The sequence below is a fragment of the Lonchura striata genome, chromosome 27 (assembly GCF_050655825.1).
Source record: "Lonchura striata isolate lonStrDom1 chromosome 27, ASM5065582v1, whole genome shotgun sequence".
NCBI classification, from domain to species: Eukaryota; Metazoa; Chordata; class Aves; order Passeriformes; family Estrildidae; genus Lonchura; species Lonchura striata.
The window spans coordinates 2,760,397-2,777,625 of record NC_140729.1 but is presented as its reverse complement, the minus strand read 5'-3'; the positions used below and the strand labels follow the sequence as shown (position 1 = coordinate 2,777,625).

At 43.6% G+C, this 17,229-nt stretch overlaps 1 protein-coding gene across 14 annotated transcripts; it reads left to right on the top strand.

Annotated features, from left to right (window-relative positions):
• Positions 1 to 1,266: 1,266 nt before the first annotated feature.
• Positions 1,267 to 16,853, top strand: SMARCE1 (SWI/SNF related BAF chromatin remodeling complex subunit E1). Of its 14 annotated transcripts, none has more exons than XM_021532908.4 (11): positions 1,267 to 1,310; positions 2,043 to 2,093; positions 2,606 to 2,649; positions 5,595 to 5,699; positions 7,960 to 8,040; positions 9,152 to 9,283; positions 10,768 to 10,939; positions 12,574 to 12,746; positions 13,762 to 13,863; positions 14,386 to 14,596; positions 15,327 to 16,853. In XM_021532908.4, the coding sequence occupies exons 2-11, from the start codon at positions 2,087 to 2,089 to the stop codon at positions 15,533 to 15,535; spliced, it is 1,236 nt and encodes a 411-aa protein (XP_021388583.3). In that variant the 5' UTR covers positions 1,267 to 1,310; positions 2,043 to 2,086; the 3' UTR covers positions 15,536 to 16,853. The 14 variants fall into 14 exon arrangements, with proteins under 14 accessions (XP_021388583.3, XP_021388582.3, XP_085418000.1 ...); XM_021532907.4 differs by having other exon boundaries at positions 15,324 to 16,853; XM_085561874.1 differs by having other exon boundaries at positions 5,595 to 5,762.
• The last annotated feature ends 376 nt before the right edge of the window (positions 16,854 to 17,229 follow it).

Genomic DNA, 17,229 nt, shown 5'->3' with positions numbered 1-17,229 from the left:
CATTCCATTTCAACCTCAAACATTCAACATCAAACTTTCAATTTCAAGTTTCACTGCCAAAGTTTTCATATTTAATTCAGTCACTTTTGACTATTTTCAGTGTAAAAGACTCTTAAAGCTGAATGCTGAGGTCTGGAACTCTTCATCCTCCTCACACCCTCAGAGCCATATGCTTCACCTTGTTTGGTATTTGTGGGGGTTTTACCTATGTGTGATAACTTCGCTGATTTCTGCAAGGAATTGTGGACAATTCCACTGCTCCCAGACTACTGGGTACTTTATAATCCTGATTCAGCAGCAGAGTGTTTTGAGTTGGTCAGGCTGATTTAGTTGACAATTATCACATATTATCATATTTATTACCCGGGGCCATCTCGCTGCCTTCACAGCCGTCTCTAACGTCCCTTCCACTGACATTCTCCCACACCGGCACCTTCCCGCTGCCCTCAGGGCTCATCCTGCTCCACTCAGCCGCCTCTGGAAGCATCCCAAACAGCCCTTTCGGCACCACACTCTGCACAGACCACGGACGGTTCACCTGACTCCATCGCTGCTTTTATGGGATATTATTCGGGCTCGGACATGACCCCGCAGCATTTTCCGTGGACTCCGGGCAGCCCAGGGTCCAGGACATTTCAGGGACCTGTCCGTGAGGGGGAATCTCCTCAGGGGCCGCGCGCAGCCCGTGAGGGGAAAAAGGCGCCAAAATCGCCTCAGGGGCCGCGCGCAGCCCGTGAGGGGAAAAAGGCGCCAAAATCGCCTCAGGGGCCGCGCGCAGCCCGTGAGGGGAAAAAGGCGCCAAAATCGCCTCAGGGGCCGCGCGCAGCCCGTGAGGGGAAAAGGCTCTAAAGCGCAGCGGGCACGAAGCGTCCGCAGGCCGTCCCTGCGCGCCCGTTCTGCGCCGCAGATTCGCCACCGGCAGCCAGCACTCGGGGCACCGTGACCGGGGTTGCCGGCGCGGGGGAAGGGGACGAGCACTGCGTCTCTAGGGCGCCTCGGGAGCCCTTGTGACACCCCGCGAGGCAGCGCCTCCGTGCCGCTAATGGCGGGCGGTGCCGCCCCGCGCGCGGCGCTCGGGTTGCATCCCGCAGATTCGCCGCGGCCCCTGGAATCGCCGCTATCCCGGAGGGTGCGGGGACGGCCCTGGTTCCTCGGTGGGGCGCGGGGCAGCCGAAGAGGGCCCCCCATAGTGAGTAGGGGATCACCGGCGGGCCGGGGCCCGCGTGTCGAAAGTGCGGAGCGGAGTGCGCAGGCGCCGTCGCCGCCGCCCCGGCCCGTGGGAACAAAGGGAGCGCGGCCGCGCCGAGCGGGTGAGTCCGAGGGGCCCGGCGGGGCCGACCGGGGGGCTCGGGACGGCCCCGGCCCCTCTCCGGCAGCGCTGCGGGGCTCGGGAAGACCCTCGAGCCCGGGGAGGGAGCGGTGGGACCGAGGGACCCCGCCGGTGGCCGCCTTGGGCCCGCACAGGCTCTGCTGGATCTCCCGAGCCAGCCCTGTGTGCGAGCCCGGTGCACGTCGTTAGTAGGGATTCTGGAGGAGGTTGCAGCTGCCCGTGGCGTGATTTGGAGAGAAACGGCGAAAAGGCACTTCGTTACAGCGCTGTTTGACGGGCTCCCGGGTTCGGTGCTAAAAGGTTAAGAATTGCCTGTCAGACCGCAGCTGCGGGGCTCGGTGGTTGTTGTATGTACTCTGTAAAGGAAATACATAATTTGGTCATTTACATATCGATATCAGATTTCTGAATCAGTGAGTGTAAAATAATGGGATATGTTCTTTTTATTCCTTACAGCAAAAAATATATTCATTTAGACCCTTTAATATGAAGGTGACCTAAAGCTGTGTGCTCTTACACAGCTTTTTAGATTCCTTGGAAAATCCATTAATTTTTCAAAGAGATAACAACTTGGTTTCTGAGAATGCTTTTGTCTGTATTCCAAAATTGACGAACTTTGATAATCACTGGTATCAATAACAATCGAAGCTTCAAATAACTGGTGGGGGGAAAGGCACAACACTTATTAGCATGCTGTTCTTTTGTCTTGCAGAAGTACAAATATAATGTCAGGTGGCTGAAAATTTGACTATCAAAATGTCAAGTAAGTTTTTTTTTTAAAGATTTTTCTTTCTTTAGCTTTGATGTTTTACAGATCTGTTTCCGCGGAACCTGTTTGTGAGATGGTGCCATTATTCCTGGCATTAAAAGAAATTAGCAAGCGTAGTAACTAAACTCTTGGCCTTAAATCCTTCTGTGGCCAATTCCTGGCATATTGTTTTTGTAGGAAATCCAGATATCACAGCTTCTGAGTCCTATTGGACTGTATTTTTGCTTTCCCTCCATGTAATTGATGTGCATATAAATGAATTTCATATTCTTCAGTCTTGTGCTTGAACAAAAGTCTGGGACTAGAGTAATAGGAGCATTTCAATTTTTCTTTCTTTTTCTAGTGTTGCTTTTTGCTGTTCAGTGGCAAAAGGCAAAGTCTTTCAGAGTAAAATTTGCTTGTTTTGTAAAATCATTTGAAAATATTGGCCATAGCAGATGCCTTAAGAATTCGTTTAGATTTTCAAGGGGAAAAAAAAAAATGTGCTTACATTTCTGTCTTAACAGAAAGGCCATCCTATGCCCCACCTCCCACCCCAGCTCCTGCAACCGTAAGTATAGTGATTTTTCTCATTAACACAAGGCCTTTAGTAACTTCCCAGAACAATAATTAGGGAGTTGCATCACCTTCCAATATGGGAAACACGATATTAATGTGCTATGAATTGTTTAAATTAATATAATTATTTTTGAGAAGTTTGGGAAAGAGAAGCCGAATAAACTTGTTTTGCCTCTAAGGCTGGATCTTACAGACTGAATTTTCTGTGAGCATCACTTCTCTCAAGTGACTCACAGTCTGAATTTTCTGTGAGCATCAGTTGTCTCAAGTGACTCACAGTGGGTTGCAGCAGTACTGGAATAGTTAAGAATCAACTGGTACATTTGATTGTAAAATGTCCTACTCAGCCTGTGCCCAGATCATGGGCAGACAGTGCATTTTTCCACAGTTCAGTTGTACTGAGCTGCTTTTTTTTTTTTTTTTCCAATTGAGTGGAATGCAGGATTATGAAACATCCTGTTGTATTGGATCAGAATAATGAAACACTCCTGATGCCAGTCTTGCATTCCTTGAAATCACTGGTATTTTGGAGTCTAGGGCATGGGAAATATTTTACTTTCTAGTAAAGTGGCATGCCCTGACACTGAGGAAAACATGAACAGGAGCTTTGTATCCCGCCCAGTGACATTCCTGGATGTACAAAGGTGCTGCAGTAGCAGTGTACCATGGGCAGAAACTGTTTGAAAATAAATGCACATCTTTGGTCACATTTGTGGGTAGTTTGAGTTTTAGGAGAAATCCTTTGTACAGAAGGTTGAGGAAAGATTCTACAGTGATTTTTTTTTTTTTTTACCAAAGTGAATTGGAAGACTGTGACCCAGTAGTGTGTCCTTGATCTCTGCAGGATGGGAGTTAGAAGGAATGTGATCCTTCAAATTTTTTGTGCCATATTTTACAGGAAGAGGTTCGAAAATTATATAGTACATAAATACAAGTTATGTTTTTATAAGTTGATATAAATAAAACTGGATTTTCATAGTTTGCTCAGAGTTTTCATTTTACACACAGCAAAATAGATCTGTGGCAGTGTTAGAAGGACCATGATGGATCCCCTCTGACCACTGGATTCCTGCATCGAGAGCTGTGCATACACATGTGATTCCTTTGGGATATAGCATGAATACAGATGTTTTAATGGTTCATGTTGATGTGGTACAGTTCTTCAGAAGGATACATGAAGCACATGCCAGGACTGCAACCAGTGACGTGCATTGCCTGTTTTACAAGCATCTTTTATTTTGTATTATATTTTATACAGTCCTTCATGTGTTGGTCTCTGCTCTGTCACAAAGTAGCCAAATAACCTTGCTTGTTCTTCCACAGCCAGTTCCAGGTGCTGCAGTCAACAAAATCTCAGTAATTCTCAAAACTGCAGTACTGTACCTGAAATAAAATTTCTCCGTGCAGTTCTCCCTGATGTAAGGTAGTTCCTGGTAACATTTAAATCCTATCTTGCAGAAATAAAGAAATAAGCAGACGGCGATTACAATTGTCACCTGGTTTTATTGAAGAGCTGTAGTTCAACATATTCAAAGCCTGTTGTTATGGTAATACAAAAAACTGTAGTAAAACAGTGGCTTATGTCATGAGGCCAGGCATACAGATGAGCACATCAGCTGCTGTGACCGAGTTAAAAAGCTTGGCAATAAAATCTCTATTGAAGACTGACTGTTAAAGGGTAATTTTCCTCTGCACTTGTTTGTTTAGAAATGAACTCCTGCAGTGTGTCTGCATGGACCTGAAACCTTCCTAGTTAATTTAGTCAGCTCCTAAAACACTTCTGTTCAATGTTTGTACATGTCATACCTTGGTTCTTACAGTCCTGAATCTACTTGTCAAATTTTTATAACTGTAATTCGGAACAGGTCCAGTCAGCAAATCCCATTGAAAGTTTTCTTGCAATGTGTATTAGGGCTGCTGGAGAGTGGGACACTGTGGGACTGATACTTAAATATCCAAAAACTCCAGGCTCTTGTGAATCCTCATGGAATCATAGAACCACCACAGACAGGACTTAACCGCAATTAACATTAAATAGCTGATCTATTTTTCCAACAAAATTGACCAGGAAACGGGAGATAATGGAAAAAATAAATTTATTTGAGGAGGTGAATACAGGTAACCTGATGAAACTTGTGTCCGTTGCTAAATGAGAAGGGAATGCAAAGAAACAAGATTTTTTTTTTTCTATGTGACTGAGGTGAGAACAAATCAATCCACTTTCATGAATGAATGAAGATGTATTAATTAACTTCTGAATTACCTTGGATTTGGAGATCTGTTCAAGCTAGGTTAAAGTTTTTTAACTTACAGGTCTTACTGCAGATGTAGAGTTCCTCAGCTCTGACAGTCTACAGCCTGCCTTATAACAGAGAGATGTCTCTGGGAATTGTCTTCAGCCACTGGCAGTGGAGCACAAATGGTGCTTTGAGAGATTTCCTCCCCTGCTCCATTTGTTGGGAAGGTCAAATTCTGGGAAGAAAAGCAGGCAGGGATTTTAACTGGTATAATAAATTGGTGTAATAAATGTGGGTACTGGGGATTTCTGCCCCATCACTGGATGCTGTGTTGCCCAACTTTCACCCTTGGGAGACAAGAATCTTCTGAATTCCTTGGTGGCTTATGGTGGAAAACTTTATTAGCCATGACCTGAATTTACAGAGTACTTGTTTAAATGAGTTACACAGTTAATAGAAATAAAATCACCAATTTCAGACAGAAATTTGTAGTGACACATTTGCTTAAAAGTCCTGTTTCCTTACTAGGTTTATACTGGAGTAAGCTGTGTGTGTTGGGAAGACACCAACTGCTACACCTCATTGCTTGTTTGAATTCTGGTTGCTTTTGCATGCCATATTGCAGTTCATTTTCATTTCTGTGTTCTCCTCGTTTGAGCTCATTTCTCATTCGTGTTTTTGTCTCATTTGTTTCCATCAGCAAATGCCCAGCACCCCAGGGTTTGTGGGATACAATCCATACAGCCATCTGGCCTACAACAACTACAGGCTGGGAGGGAACCCGGGCACCAACAGCCGGGTCACGGTAGGAGAATCAACTATTACATCCTCCAGCAAGCACCAGGAGCTGACCAGAAATGGCTTTAGGGTTAGGTTCTTTGGCGTCTTGGCTGCTGCCACTTCTTTATAAAAAAAAAACAAAAACAACTTCTGATTCTTACTCCTCACCTTCCTCTCCTTCCCCTTCACTCTGAAACCTTTTGAAAATGGGTTTTTACTCAGCAGGGAACACTGGTAATGGTATATGATGCAGACATCCAAAAAGACAGACTTTGGTCTTCAGTGACCACTGCATGAATAGGAAAAGCTTCTGTAGCCGGGTATGAATTTTTGGAGGGAGGGAAGTGCTCTTTTTGGTGAGGTTTATTGGTACAAAGATAAGGAGGAACATTTTGCAAGCTGAAGATCATTGATAGTTGTTGCATCATCCTGTTGAGCCATGCAAGACGTACAGCCCTTTATTTTTCTTTCTAGTCTTACTCTGGTAATAACTGCACAGTCCCAAGTTCAGTCGTTATTTTTTCAAAAAAGTGTGATGTTGATAATAAAATAGAATCCTTTCAGCTTGTATATGTGTCAGTGTGTGGGAAATGGATGTTGCATTCATTTTTCATGGAGTAAACAAAATGAGATGGAGACAAGTGATGAGGGAGGCGACAGCTTCTTTCAAACATGAATCAAATTCTAGCTTTGTATGCAGTTAGGAAACAGAAATAGACAGTGGAAATGTAGCACTTCTATAACACAACAGAAACAGAGTAAATCCCTGATGTTTTCTTAAATATCTCACAACTTTAAGATTTTTCTATGTAGATCTTTGTACCTCAAGACTTCTGATCAGTTTGGAAGGACAAAGATTTCTCAAGGACCAAATACATGGTGCTTTTAAAGAAATGTAGTCTTTTTATGCCTCTCATATAAACCTTCTTTCAAACTTAATACATGAAGTTCATCCAATTTGTTAATGCATTTACAGAAAGGACCTTCCCCTAAAAGCTGGAATTGACTGTCCAGATGGATGCTTTCCTTATACAAGACTAAGTCAGATTTTGTCTGAAAACTTCCATTGTTTCTGTATGTCACAAGCATACACAGCCTGCTCTGCCATGCATATCCCAGTATATGGATGGTTTCTTTAAACCCCTCTTAATTTAAAAGCATTAAACAGTTTCCGTTAATGTTTTTCCAACCCATCTGTATGTGTATCTATGTATACATTTTGGTAATGCATATACCTCATGCACATTATTTATACACAGTTCTGTATGCATTGTTCATAGAGCTCCATAAATTCAGCAAACAAAAAACAAACAAACAAAAAAAAAAAAAAAAACAAGCCCTGTCAGGAGGAAAACAGTATTGAACATGAGCCTTCTGGCCTACATCCAAATATTGATCTACAGGCCACAGCCCTGAAAGATCTTGAACCTGCTATTTTCATGTAAATACTCCCATTCAGTAGAACTCCTGGCATGTGGAAGTGCTGGAAGAGTGGAAGGTTTCAGACCCTGCAGTTGACAGGGGCTGTGATGTCATTGCACTGTTTTAGGCACAAGCCCTGTCAGAAGTTCTGTGGGTTGAGGGGATGCAAGGAGACCCAGCAACAGCATTAAAGCTCAGTAGCCTTTTGCGTGGTGCCAGCACACTGTCTGGCAGCATAAAGCCAAAGGAAGACAGAGCACAGGAGCATGTTCCAGGCTAATTGGGACAATTCATTACAGTTTGGCTACAAGTAGAGCACATACTTACCTTTTAGCTGCATAGAGTTACTTTCTTTTCATAAAGAGTCTGTTAATCGGCTCCAAATTACCACTGACAAATTTTGCAGAAAAATAGTTACTAAAACTATTTGATAATGTCTCTAACTTAATGTTTTTAAACTTTCTTCATATCTTTTTAAACCTGTACAGTAGCCGCATTCAATTTGTCAAAACAGATAAAATAGTCATCAGAAGTGAGAAAAAACAACCTGCTGGGATTGATGTTTCCATGTCAGTTCCTAAGCTATGTAGTTCAGTTTTCAGAACATGGAGCCCTTTAGAGGATTTATCTAGTTACTGCTCTGTAAACTTTCAGAGAAAAGGACAAACTTACATTATTCTTGTGAGGACCAGCTCTAGCTAGTGCTTGTTCACTTACAGACTGGGTAATTTTTCTGAAGGTGTTGCTTGCTTCTCTTGGTGGGGGTGTGTGAATGCACAAGAATAAGTGTTTTCCAAAACTAGTGCGTGTAGAAACTGTTCAGTGATCCCATTAACGAATGGATTTATCCGGTTCTTTTATAGGCTTCCTCTGGTATTACCATTCCAAAGCCCCCCAAACCCCCAGACAAGCCCCTGATGCCCTACATGAGGTACAGCCGGAAGGTGGGTATTACAGTGTCCATCAGTAATAAAGTCAGTGTTCATTTGTGCTAACAATTAATTGCTATGATCTTAGTTTCAGCTTCTAAACGTTGACTCCTAACAGCCTGCGCTCTCTTAAGGGGATGTAAAGTACAGAGTCTGCCCTGCAGAACAAAGGCAGCAGTAGTCTGGTCACACAGTTGCCAATTTCTGGGGGGAAAAATTGCTAAAATGCTAATTCCTACCACTGTCTGCTGACAAGGATCCACCCTGCCACATTCAGAAGTTCCTGTGACTTACTGACAGAACTTTTTTATATAAAGGAAGTATTCCTTGCGTTTTCTGGGCTTGGTGCAGTGCTGTAGCTGGACTGAAGAGTAGCAATGAGTGGACTTTGCATGTTCTCCTTCACCACCCTAGCCCGTGGCAACGTTTGCTTCGCTATTCTGTGAACTGTTTGACAGAAAGTAGGAGAGAGACTCTTGTGGAGTCTGGAATCTGATGGGGCATGGGGAGGGCATGGCAGCCTGGCTGAAGCAGGTGAGCCAGAAGGAATTTCTTCCACTTCTGGTAAAGTATCTTTACCAGCATGACTGTCTTAGGCCAAAAAACATCAACACACACAAAAAAAAAAAAAAAAAAAAAAAAAAGTCAAGTGGCGCAGCAAGAAATTACACTGGCAGCTCTCCTTTTTTTCCCTATAAAGTTAGAAACCTTTTTGGTGGAGTCAGAACTTGTTGGAACTCAGATTGATCAGCAAGACTGAAATATTGTGAAATGTTACTTTCTGATCTGAAAAGCTCAGTCTCTTTGTCATAATCTACTGCTGGATGTGTTTACTCAGTAGCATTTTTTTCCCCGAGATGCAGCGATGTTCATTTAAGAAGAGAATTGAGAGGGTTAAAGGCAATATTCCCATGAGACCAAAGCCACTCAGCAATTGCCTGGTTCAGTAGCTGGCTTCCTACTGACTTCCTGCCCCAGAAAATAATCCAGATAGTTTAGCCAGACTCATTCCTAACTTTATCCTGTTTTTCATGGTGATTCCAGAAAGAACACTGAGATGACTATAAAATGTTTAATTTGGAAGTATTTAGATATCATTAGTAAAGCTCCAGCTGTTTCTGTTAAGGTCTGGGACCAAGTGAAGGCGTCCAATCCTGATTTGAAGTTATGGGAAATTGGCAAGATTATTGGAGGAATGTGGCGAGATCTCACTGATGAAGAGAAGCAAGAGTATTTGAATGAATATGAAGCTGAAAAGGTAAATGGAAGAAATCTGGGATGTTTATTACAGCTGATTCTTCTAGGAACTGGTCTGAGAAGAAAAATTCATCTTCCCCATGCAGGGGTGTTTGAGGCATTCACGAGAGCCCTGTATGTAACTTAAATGGAAGTTTGTCCTGACACGTCTCTTAGATTTCTTAAATAACTGTGCATCAACTGTGACTGGTCAGTTTTTAGACCTAATTCAAAATGAAGTATTTATAATTGAATGTCGATTTTAACTGTATAATGAATGGATTTTATTGTACAACATCAGTATTGAAAAGATTGTCTCAACACCAAAATCCTCTTTCAAAACTGGTGCTCTGCAACTACTGCTATTGTCATGAACATGATCCTAAGAGACTTCCAGTCACGTGGGGTTCGGTGTTCCTGGTGGAACTCCACGCTGTGGCATTAATGTTTTGTTTCTTAATAGAAAATGCTACCACTTGTAGGGTTTTCTTGTGCTTTTGTTTTGGTTTTATTGATCTTAAAGACAAGAGGTGACAGCTGCCTTGTGTCTAGGTTGGTAAGTGTTGAGCACCTGTACAAGACTGTTCTTGTGATTCTCAGGTACAAAGGGAGAATTGTCCAGCTGATACATTGTGCTTACACCTGGCAAGCACCTGAGGCTCTGGCTGTCTGGTCAAATCTCAGCTGGTTTTATTTCAAGGCAATAGAGAAGTACTGCAAAACTCAGTGCTAAAATCCAGGAATTCTATTTTTACCTTGGTAATGATGTTTAGATTGTAAGCTCCTTGGGGCAGGGGCCAGCTGGTTTCTGTTGTGCCAAGGCAGAAGGATTCTGGTCCTGATCATAAACAAACGTTTTAGGTACCTTTAACAATATCATAGATTATATTATTTTTTTCATTGGAAATAGCTCAAATCACTGTACAAAATGTGAAAAAAAGAAAGCAATTCAAAGAGAAAAGATATTTCAAAGAAAGTGAAAATAGTGCTGCTGTCCTGCTGCCGGGAGGAGACAGGAGTCTGGCTGCAGCTTTCTGTGCCATCCCAGAGCAGGGATAGGTCAAAGAATGGACAAATCTTAAGTGATTTTGGAAAGTGGTTCATGACATACTGGCATAAGGAAAAATAAGAAATCAGAATCACAGATTTAGTTAGAACTCCAAAGAATAACTGAGAATATTTTGTGTTTGCTAATTTCATCTTACCAGAACTTGATTATAAATGTTCTGAGGTGTTTGAATTTGAAATCTCAGAAAACAAAACTATCATCTATCAATACTTCAAGTTAGTAAAACTGAAAAGGACCTAAAAACCAGCTGTGTTTTTAAAATATGAACGACTGTAGAAGTTCTCATTTGTAAAAAAGAAAGACTGAGAGAATCTGGTCATTTATATCTCAGCCAGACGATTCAGATTCAGCTTTATTTGTGTAACCGCACAGAGCGCAGTTGTGGCAAGGTGGGAATCACCTGGTGGTGCAATCAAACCGTGTTGGTCACTTTTCAGATCGAGTACAACGAGTCCATGAAGGCCTACCACAACTCCCCTGCCTACCTGGCCTACATCAACGCCAAGAGCCGCGCCGAGGCGGCGCTGGAAGAGGAGAGCCGGCAGCGGCAGTCGCGCATGGAGAAGGGGGAGCCCTACATGAGCATCCAGCCCGCGGAGGATCCCGATGGTAAGGAGCTTGTGTGCACTCCCAGTGGGACACTCATGGCAGGACAGGCCATGGAGATACAGAAAATCGCCCGTGTGCACCTTCCGCAGCAATTCACATGGCTGCATTTCTGCGTTGGTGCTTTGATGTCAGTTTTCATTACCACCTTTTATTCCATACAGCTGACTTTGTTCCCAAAAGTAAGGTGGCACCTGTGGCAAAAGTTATTCCAACCCTTCTTAATTAAGTGTGAAGCAATGCTTAATAGTTCAAACCAAATCAGTCTGCTTACCACTCCATAATGGCTTTAGCACATGCTTTAGAAAAGGCTTAGATGCCTGATTTAATCCGGCTTGGATGGATGGAATGTTGTGCTTTATTACCAGAAGCACATAAATCTGACAGGCAGAGTTTTGGTGTGATTAAGAGCACCTGAACTTTGAATGCGTTCAACCAACTGTCATTTGAGATTGCTTGGTGAGTGAGGTGCCCTTGCTGCTGACAAGTTGATGAGAAAATTCTGAAAGTTTATTTGACTGCAAGGAAATGCACCCCACCCAGTGGGAAAAGTCAGCCGCACACACCTCATGGCTGCTTTTAAATTCATCACCAAATACTTGTTGAAACCTGAGGGTGAAAAATGTGCTCAGTTACACCCTTTTTTTTCTTTCCCCCTTGTGGAAGCACACCCCTGAGATAAATCTTATAGCAAACACACTTTCCCCCGTGTGAGGTAATTGCAACATTTATGTAAATACATTTCATGCTGGAATAGCTGGAACCTGGGGAGTTGAGATTCTGTTCTGTGCTACCTGAGCAATGTAGACCCAGGCAGAACCAGCCATTACTTCTTTTTTTGCTTTGTTTAATCAGATACCTAAATGAGATACAATATAACATTTTGAAATAAAGAAACTTTTACTAGTTCTCTTCTTTGGTAGTATCTCCTGGCATGGTGTTCAGCGTCTTTAAGATTGCTGTAAATAGTTGGAATAGTCATCTCTAGTAGGAATGCTTAGTGTAAAACAGAATTAGACCTCTGGACTTCTCTACGTGGGAAGATATCTCACTTATGGGAGATAATTCATACTTGTTGTTTAACTGGTTTCTCTTTATAGAAATGCACTTACTAATAAATAATCGAATACTCTTAATACGTGACTGAATTTTCAGTGATGAGTAAGTGTGTCTCACTGCTTCATGGTTTCAGTCCTCAGTGTTTAAAAAAAAATAAATGGTTTAATCTGTGCTGCAGTTGTTATTTATAGAGGAGTCACTATCCTGCTGGCATTTTGTCCTGGAAACATGATTAATCAGGAATGGGTGTTTTATTTGGTGTGTTAATAGTCCCTCTTACTGTGGAAGTGTGGAAAGCAGCAGTGAATAACTAGGTCAGTCCCAATTTCAGCTGTGGGAAATGCATGTGAAATCAGCTGTTAGAGCTGTGCCAGGTAAATGCTGCCCTGGCCACACTTTGTCTCCTTTTGTGATTCCCTGATGCTCTGTGTGTGTTACTGTGAACTTTGTGACATGACAACTACTGGTGTTAGGGCACATGTTTTGGTTTTTGTGAGTGGTAATGTGGGTAGAGTGTCATTAGACTTGGCTCTCATTTTGTTGGATCCAAGCAGTTACCCCTTGAACTCCTGTTCCAGATTACGACGATGGGTTCTCCATGAAGCACACGGCCACGGCTCGGTTCCAGAGGAACCACCGGCTCATCAGCGAGATCCTGAGCGAGAGCGTGGTGCCCGATGTCCGCTCCGTGGTCACCACAGCCAGAATGCAAGTCCTGAAACGCCAGGTTCAGTCCTTAATGGTTCATCAGGTAAAAAGAAAGGATGCAGATGCAGCTAAAAACGTGGTGGGCTGGACTCCAAGTCTTTGGATCATTCGATTACCTACATGACTGTTCTTGCTGAGTGTCAATGTTCTGTGTGCCCCAGGAGCTAATCCCTGGGATTTCTTGGGAGCTGCAGAACGTGAGACTTCACCTTCTGTGCTGTTTTGTTCTAGAGGACCATGATAAGCTGTGTTTTGTTCTTTGAGATGTCTTAAGTGTTAGTTCCATACACATAACTTTCTGTATGCAGTTTTTAAAGTCTTCTGGTTAATAAGTACTGGTAGTGTTGTGATTTCACGTACCTGACAACTCATCTTGTTCTTAATGTTTCTTTTTTTGCAGTAAATTGTCCCTATTCTAACATTTTTCACTGAAAGTTAAATTTATACAAAACATGTGGTGAAGTCGTACCTTCATGTTTCACCCATCTTTGGGCACATGCCTGTGTTTTCCAAACACTCATGTTACCAAAAGAACCCTTTCAGCATGGTCAGTGTGTGTGTGGGTGAAGCGAGACCAGAATTAGGTAGAGATGTGGTTTTTGGGGTTTTTTTTAATTACATAAGATTTGGAGGGTGGAGGGGGTGGTTGTACTTCTTTCCAGTGAATTGTGGTCTTTCTGAGTTAGAGACTATAATTGATGTGCCGGGTGTGTCTATACCTGTGAGTTCTGTATATACAGACCTGTGGGATATGTATACACAGACCTGGGGGTGCAGAATAGGAAAGAAAAGTGCAGATTTTATGCTGGAATCTTCACCTCAGGTACACAGTGTTTCATTTACAATAAGCTTGAACTGCTGGACAGACCCACATTCTGTTCCTGTTTTTCAGTATGGACTTCTGAGCTAACAGGTATCAGAGGCAGGCAGAAGGATGTTTACGTATTAGACCAATATTTAAAAATAAACCCATATGAAAATTTGTATGCTTAGCTGTACCTTTGCCCAGTTTTTAGGTGACTGCACAGTGAGATTCTTGCTGTTTGTTTCACTTCCAGCGTAAGCTCGAAGCTGAGCTGCTGCAAATTGAGGAGCGTCACCAGGAAAAGAAGAGGAAGTTTTTGGAAAGCACAGAATCTTTCAACAACGAGCTTAAAAGGGTACAACTATTTTTTCTCACTTAACTCTGAGGAAGCTGCTGGTTCCACAATGGTACAAGTGCTTCAGTTCTCTGTTCAGTTCTGAGCAGTTGCCCAGCTGCTGGGGCAGTGCCCTTGTGTGAGTGGTACAAAGCACAGGATAATTTCCTGCTCCTTAAGTGACCTTTAGGGGCACATTGGGCCAGTACAATTTAGAAGTGCCTCCATGCTGGGCTGGGTGAATTCACCCAGAGCAGCTGGAGGAAGGTAGCCTAAAGCCACTGTGGACGGCACATTGCTCTCCTTGGCTGCATTCAAATAGCAAGTTTTAGGTTGTTTATTTATTCCCTCTCCCTTTTTTTTCTGAATATGCCTGTATCTCCCTCTGTAGTTACTTTTAATATAAGCTTTGTAAAATGACAAGGACTGTGCTGCATGTAGAAATAATGAACTCATTGGGGTTCACTGATGATTTATTTCTCAGGGTAACTGAGGCAGTAAAAGATCTGAAGAGTTTTCCTTTGTTTTGTTTTCAATTGCTAGTTATGCAGTTTGAAGGTGGAAGTGGATATGGAAAAAATTGCAGCTGAAATTGCTCAAGCTGAGGAACAGGCTCGCAAGAGACAGGAGGAAAGGGAAAAGGAAGCAGCAGAGCAGGCTGAGCGCAGTCAGAACAGCCTGGCAGCTGAGGAGGAGCAGACAGCCAGCAAGGGGGAGGAGAAGAAGGAAGAGGAGAGCACTCCAATGGAGACAGGTAACTGCATCTGAACATCTGCTGCAGAGTCCTCCAAGGATCAGCATTAAAGAGTCTCTGAGGAAAACAGTTCACTGCATCTTGGTGAATACAGGCATTTGTTTGCTTCTCATTAAATTGCTCTTTTTTAAAAGAGAAGAGGGTAGGATACCACAGAGCCCTATGTCATGCTTTGTGTGTGATGTACCCAGGGGAAAAATACAGGAAACCTGAATTTACTTTGGTTAACTGAGAGTGTTTCCTTGTCCCAGTGTCGTGTCAGTGTCCAGCCAGGATGATGCAACAGCAATGCTTCCTATGCAGCACTCAGGCAAATTTTCCTGCTGCTTTGCGCTCTGGACAGCAACAGTAAGAAATGCTGCTGGATTCAGGAGTCCCAGTGACTAGTACATCAGTGAGTCACTGATGCAGCAGCAGGAGCATAAAGAAAGAGGGGCCAAGGAGTTTGAATTCCAGTGTGTCTGTTTTAACAAGGAGCATGGCTTTCTTATGGCTGGAATTCTGAGGTCAGGCAGCTGTGGCTGATATCAGGATGCTGTGGCAGGACCATGTGTCCTCAGCACTGAATGATCCCTGAGCTGTGCCTGTCCCTGCACGTTCTAAGTGTCAGAAGTGACTGCCATGGAATATTTGGATTTATTAAAACTTCTGTTTCTTCCTAAATCCTAATTTCACAATCTAAATAAATACTGGCATGTAAATGACACTGAGAAATACATTTTTTCAGAAGAGCCTCACCCAGAAGAGAGCACAGAGAACCAGCAGAACGGTGAAGAAGGAACCTCCACCCCAGAGGACAAGGAGAGTGGGCAGGAAGGGGTGGACAGCACAGCTGAGGAGGGAACCAGCGACAGCAACACCGGCTCGGAGAGCAACAGCGCGACCGTGGAGGAGCCGCCCGCAGACCCCATCACCGAGGAGGGCGAGAAGAAAGAATAATCACTGACTCAGTTCCTGTGTCTCTGTAATGAAGTACTGTTTGATTTCAGAACGTGCTCTGCAGCTGTTGTACCATCCCTGCCTCTGTCACTTGTCTCCAACAGATGCCGGGGCTTAATGACATGTCAGGTTATCAGCGTAGCAACATGAAGGGGCCTGTAGAGGTGCAGGGTGTCCTGCAGCAGGCAGAAAAGGAACCTCACGTGTCTAAACACAGCTATTACAGTGTGGAGAGGTGCTTATATCACTTGTATTTCTTCCCTAGAAAGACACCACTGGTTTTGGTTTCTGTATGAGAAATCAGGCCTTCTCCCTTTCTTCTGGTGCCATGGACACAGTGGCACTTCTCCCCAAAGGCCCTTCCTGCCCCTTTGTGGTGCAGGTGTCTCACCTGTGCTGCAGTCCTGGCCTGACTGCATGAGGGACCTGCTCCTGGCAGTGGCACTGGCTTTCTGAAGAGGCTGAAATTTGGCTGAAGCATTCAGACATGTTCTTACTGTGGAGCAAAGACCTGATGCCTCCCCGGGGTGTTCCCTGGAGTTTCTCCTTACCTAACAACTCCAAAAGTCCTGTGTCCCACAAATACTGCACTGTGTGTCAACAAGGGCAATTTCTGCTGCAGCCTCCCCAGTCTATGCTTTTAAAGAAAGCCCTCAGTCCTCAAGAGCAGCTCCAGAGTGAAGCTGAAAGTCTGGGGTTTAGGGGTTTTTGGTGTAACTTGTTTTTCTAGAGTAGCTGCTCTGCTGTGGTGGAAACTTGCTCATGGTCTGTGTGTGGCATGTCAGGAGATCCAGTTCCAAAGGGCTCAATGCAGGAAATGACACATCATGAGGGACTTTTTACTTCTGTGGTGCAGGATTCTTTTCAACAAGCCTTTGCTTTTCTTTCCCAATTAACTCCTTTATTTGCTACCAAGAGACCCTGGTGTGGCCTCAGCCAGAGACCTGGCACACAACAGAGCAGGAGAGCGTTTAGACACGCACATGTTCTTTGAGCAGACAGTCACTGATATGGCACAAATGGTAAAAATAGTAGTTTTGTTTGTCAGGAGCTTTCAGAACCTCTGGAGACTCTACAAATATGTTGAAAATGCCATAATTTGCCCCATATAAGCAAAACCCCACAAATAAATACTCTGAATTGTGGCAACAGCCATGGGCCACTTCTTCACTTAACAACTGAGGGAACACATAATGTTTCAATGAATTGATGTGTATTTGCAGAGCAGTGGGTCTATCAGGTGGTGTTTTTTAAATCCTTTTTTTTTTAATGGTCTAAAAATAATAAAATCCAACATGTTTTGGTTTTTTTAAACACACAGTGGTCTGTTCTTGTTTTTTAAGGTAGTGCCAGTGTTTGGTTCAGATCTTTCATCAGCTGTTCTCCATCTCAAGCCATAGGAAAATAAGCACACGGGATTTTATTTCTTACACAGTACCAGCTGCTGGCTGGACTGGAATCCCCCTCCCTCCCCCAACCCTGTGGGGCCCAGGTGGGGTTCCACACCTGAGGTGCTGCAAACCCTTGTTGTGCAACAGCTTTTATCTGCAGCAGCCCTGCGTTCTGTAGGCCGGGGATGCTTTTCATCTGCTCCAAATTCTCAAGGTGTATGTAAATAACTAATTATTGGCAAAGACGGGTGTGTGCAGCTCAGGGTGTGTATGTGAAGGAGTGGGTGTTGTCTTCACGAGTGA

Bases quoted from the DNA above. Each gene is read 5' to 3' on its own strand.
- SMARCE1 (XM_085561872.1), top strand. The intron at 8,041-9,151 runs GTGGGTATTACA...GTTTCTGTTAAG, and splicing joins ACATGAGGTACAGCCGGAAG to GTCTGGGACCAAGTGAAGGC. The intron at 14,597-15,323 runs GTAACTGCATCT...ACATTTTTTCAG, and splicing joins GAGCACTCCAATGGAGACAG to AAGAGCCTCACCCAGAAGAG.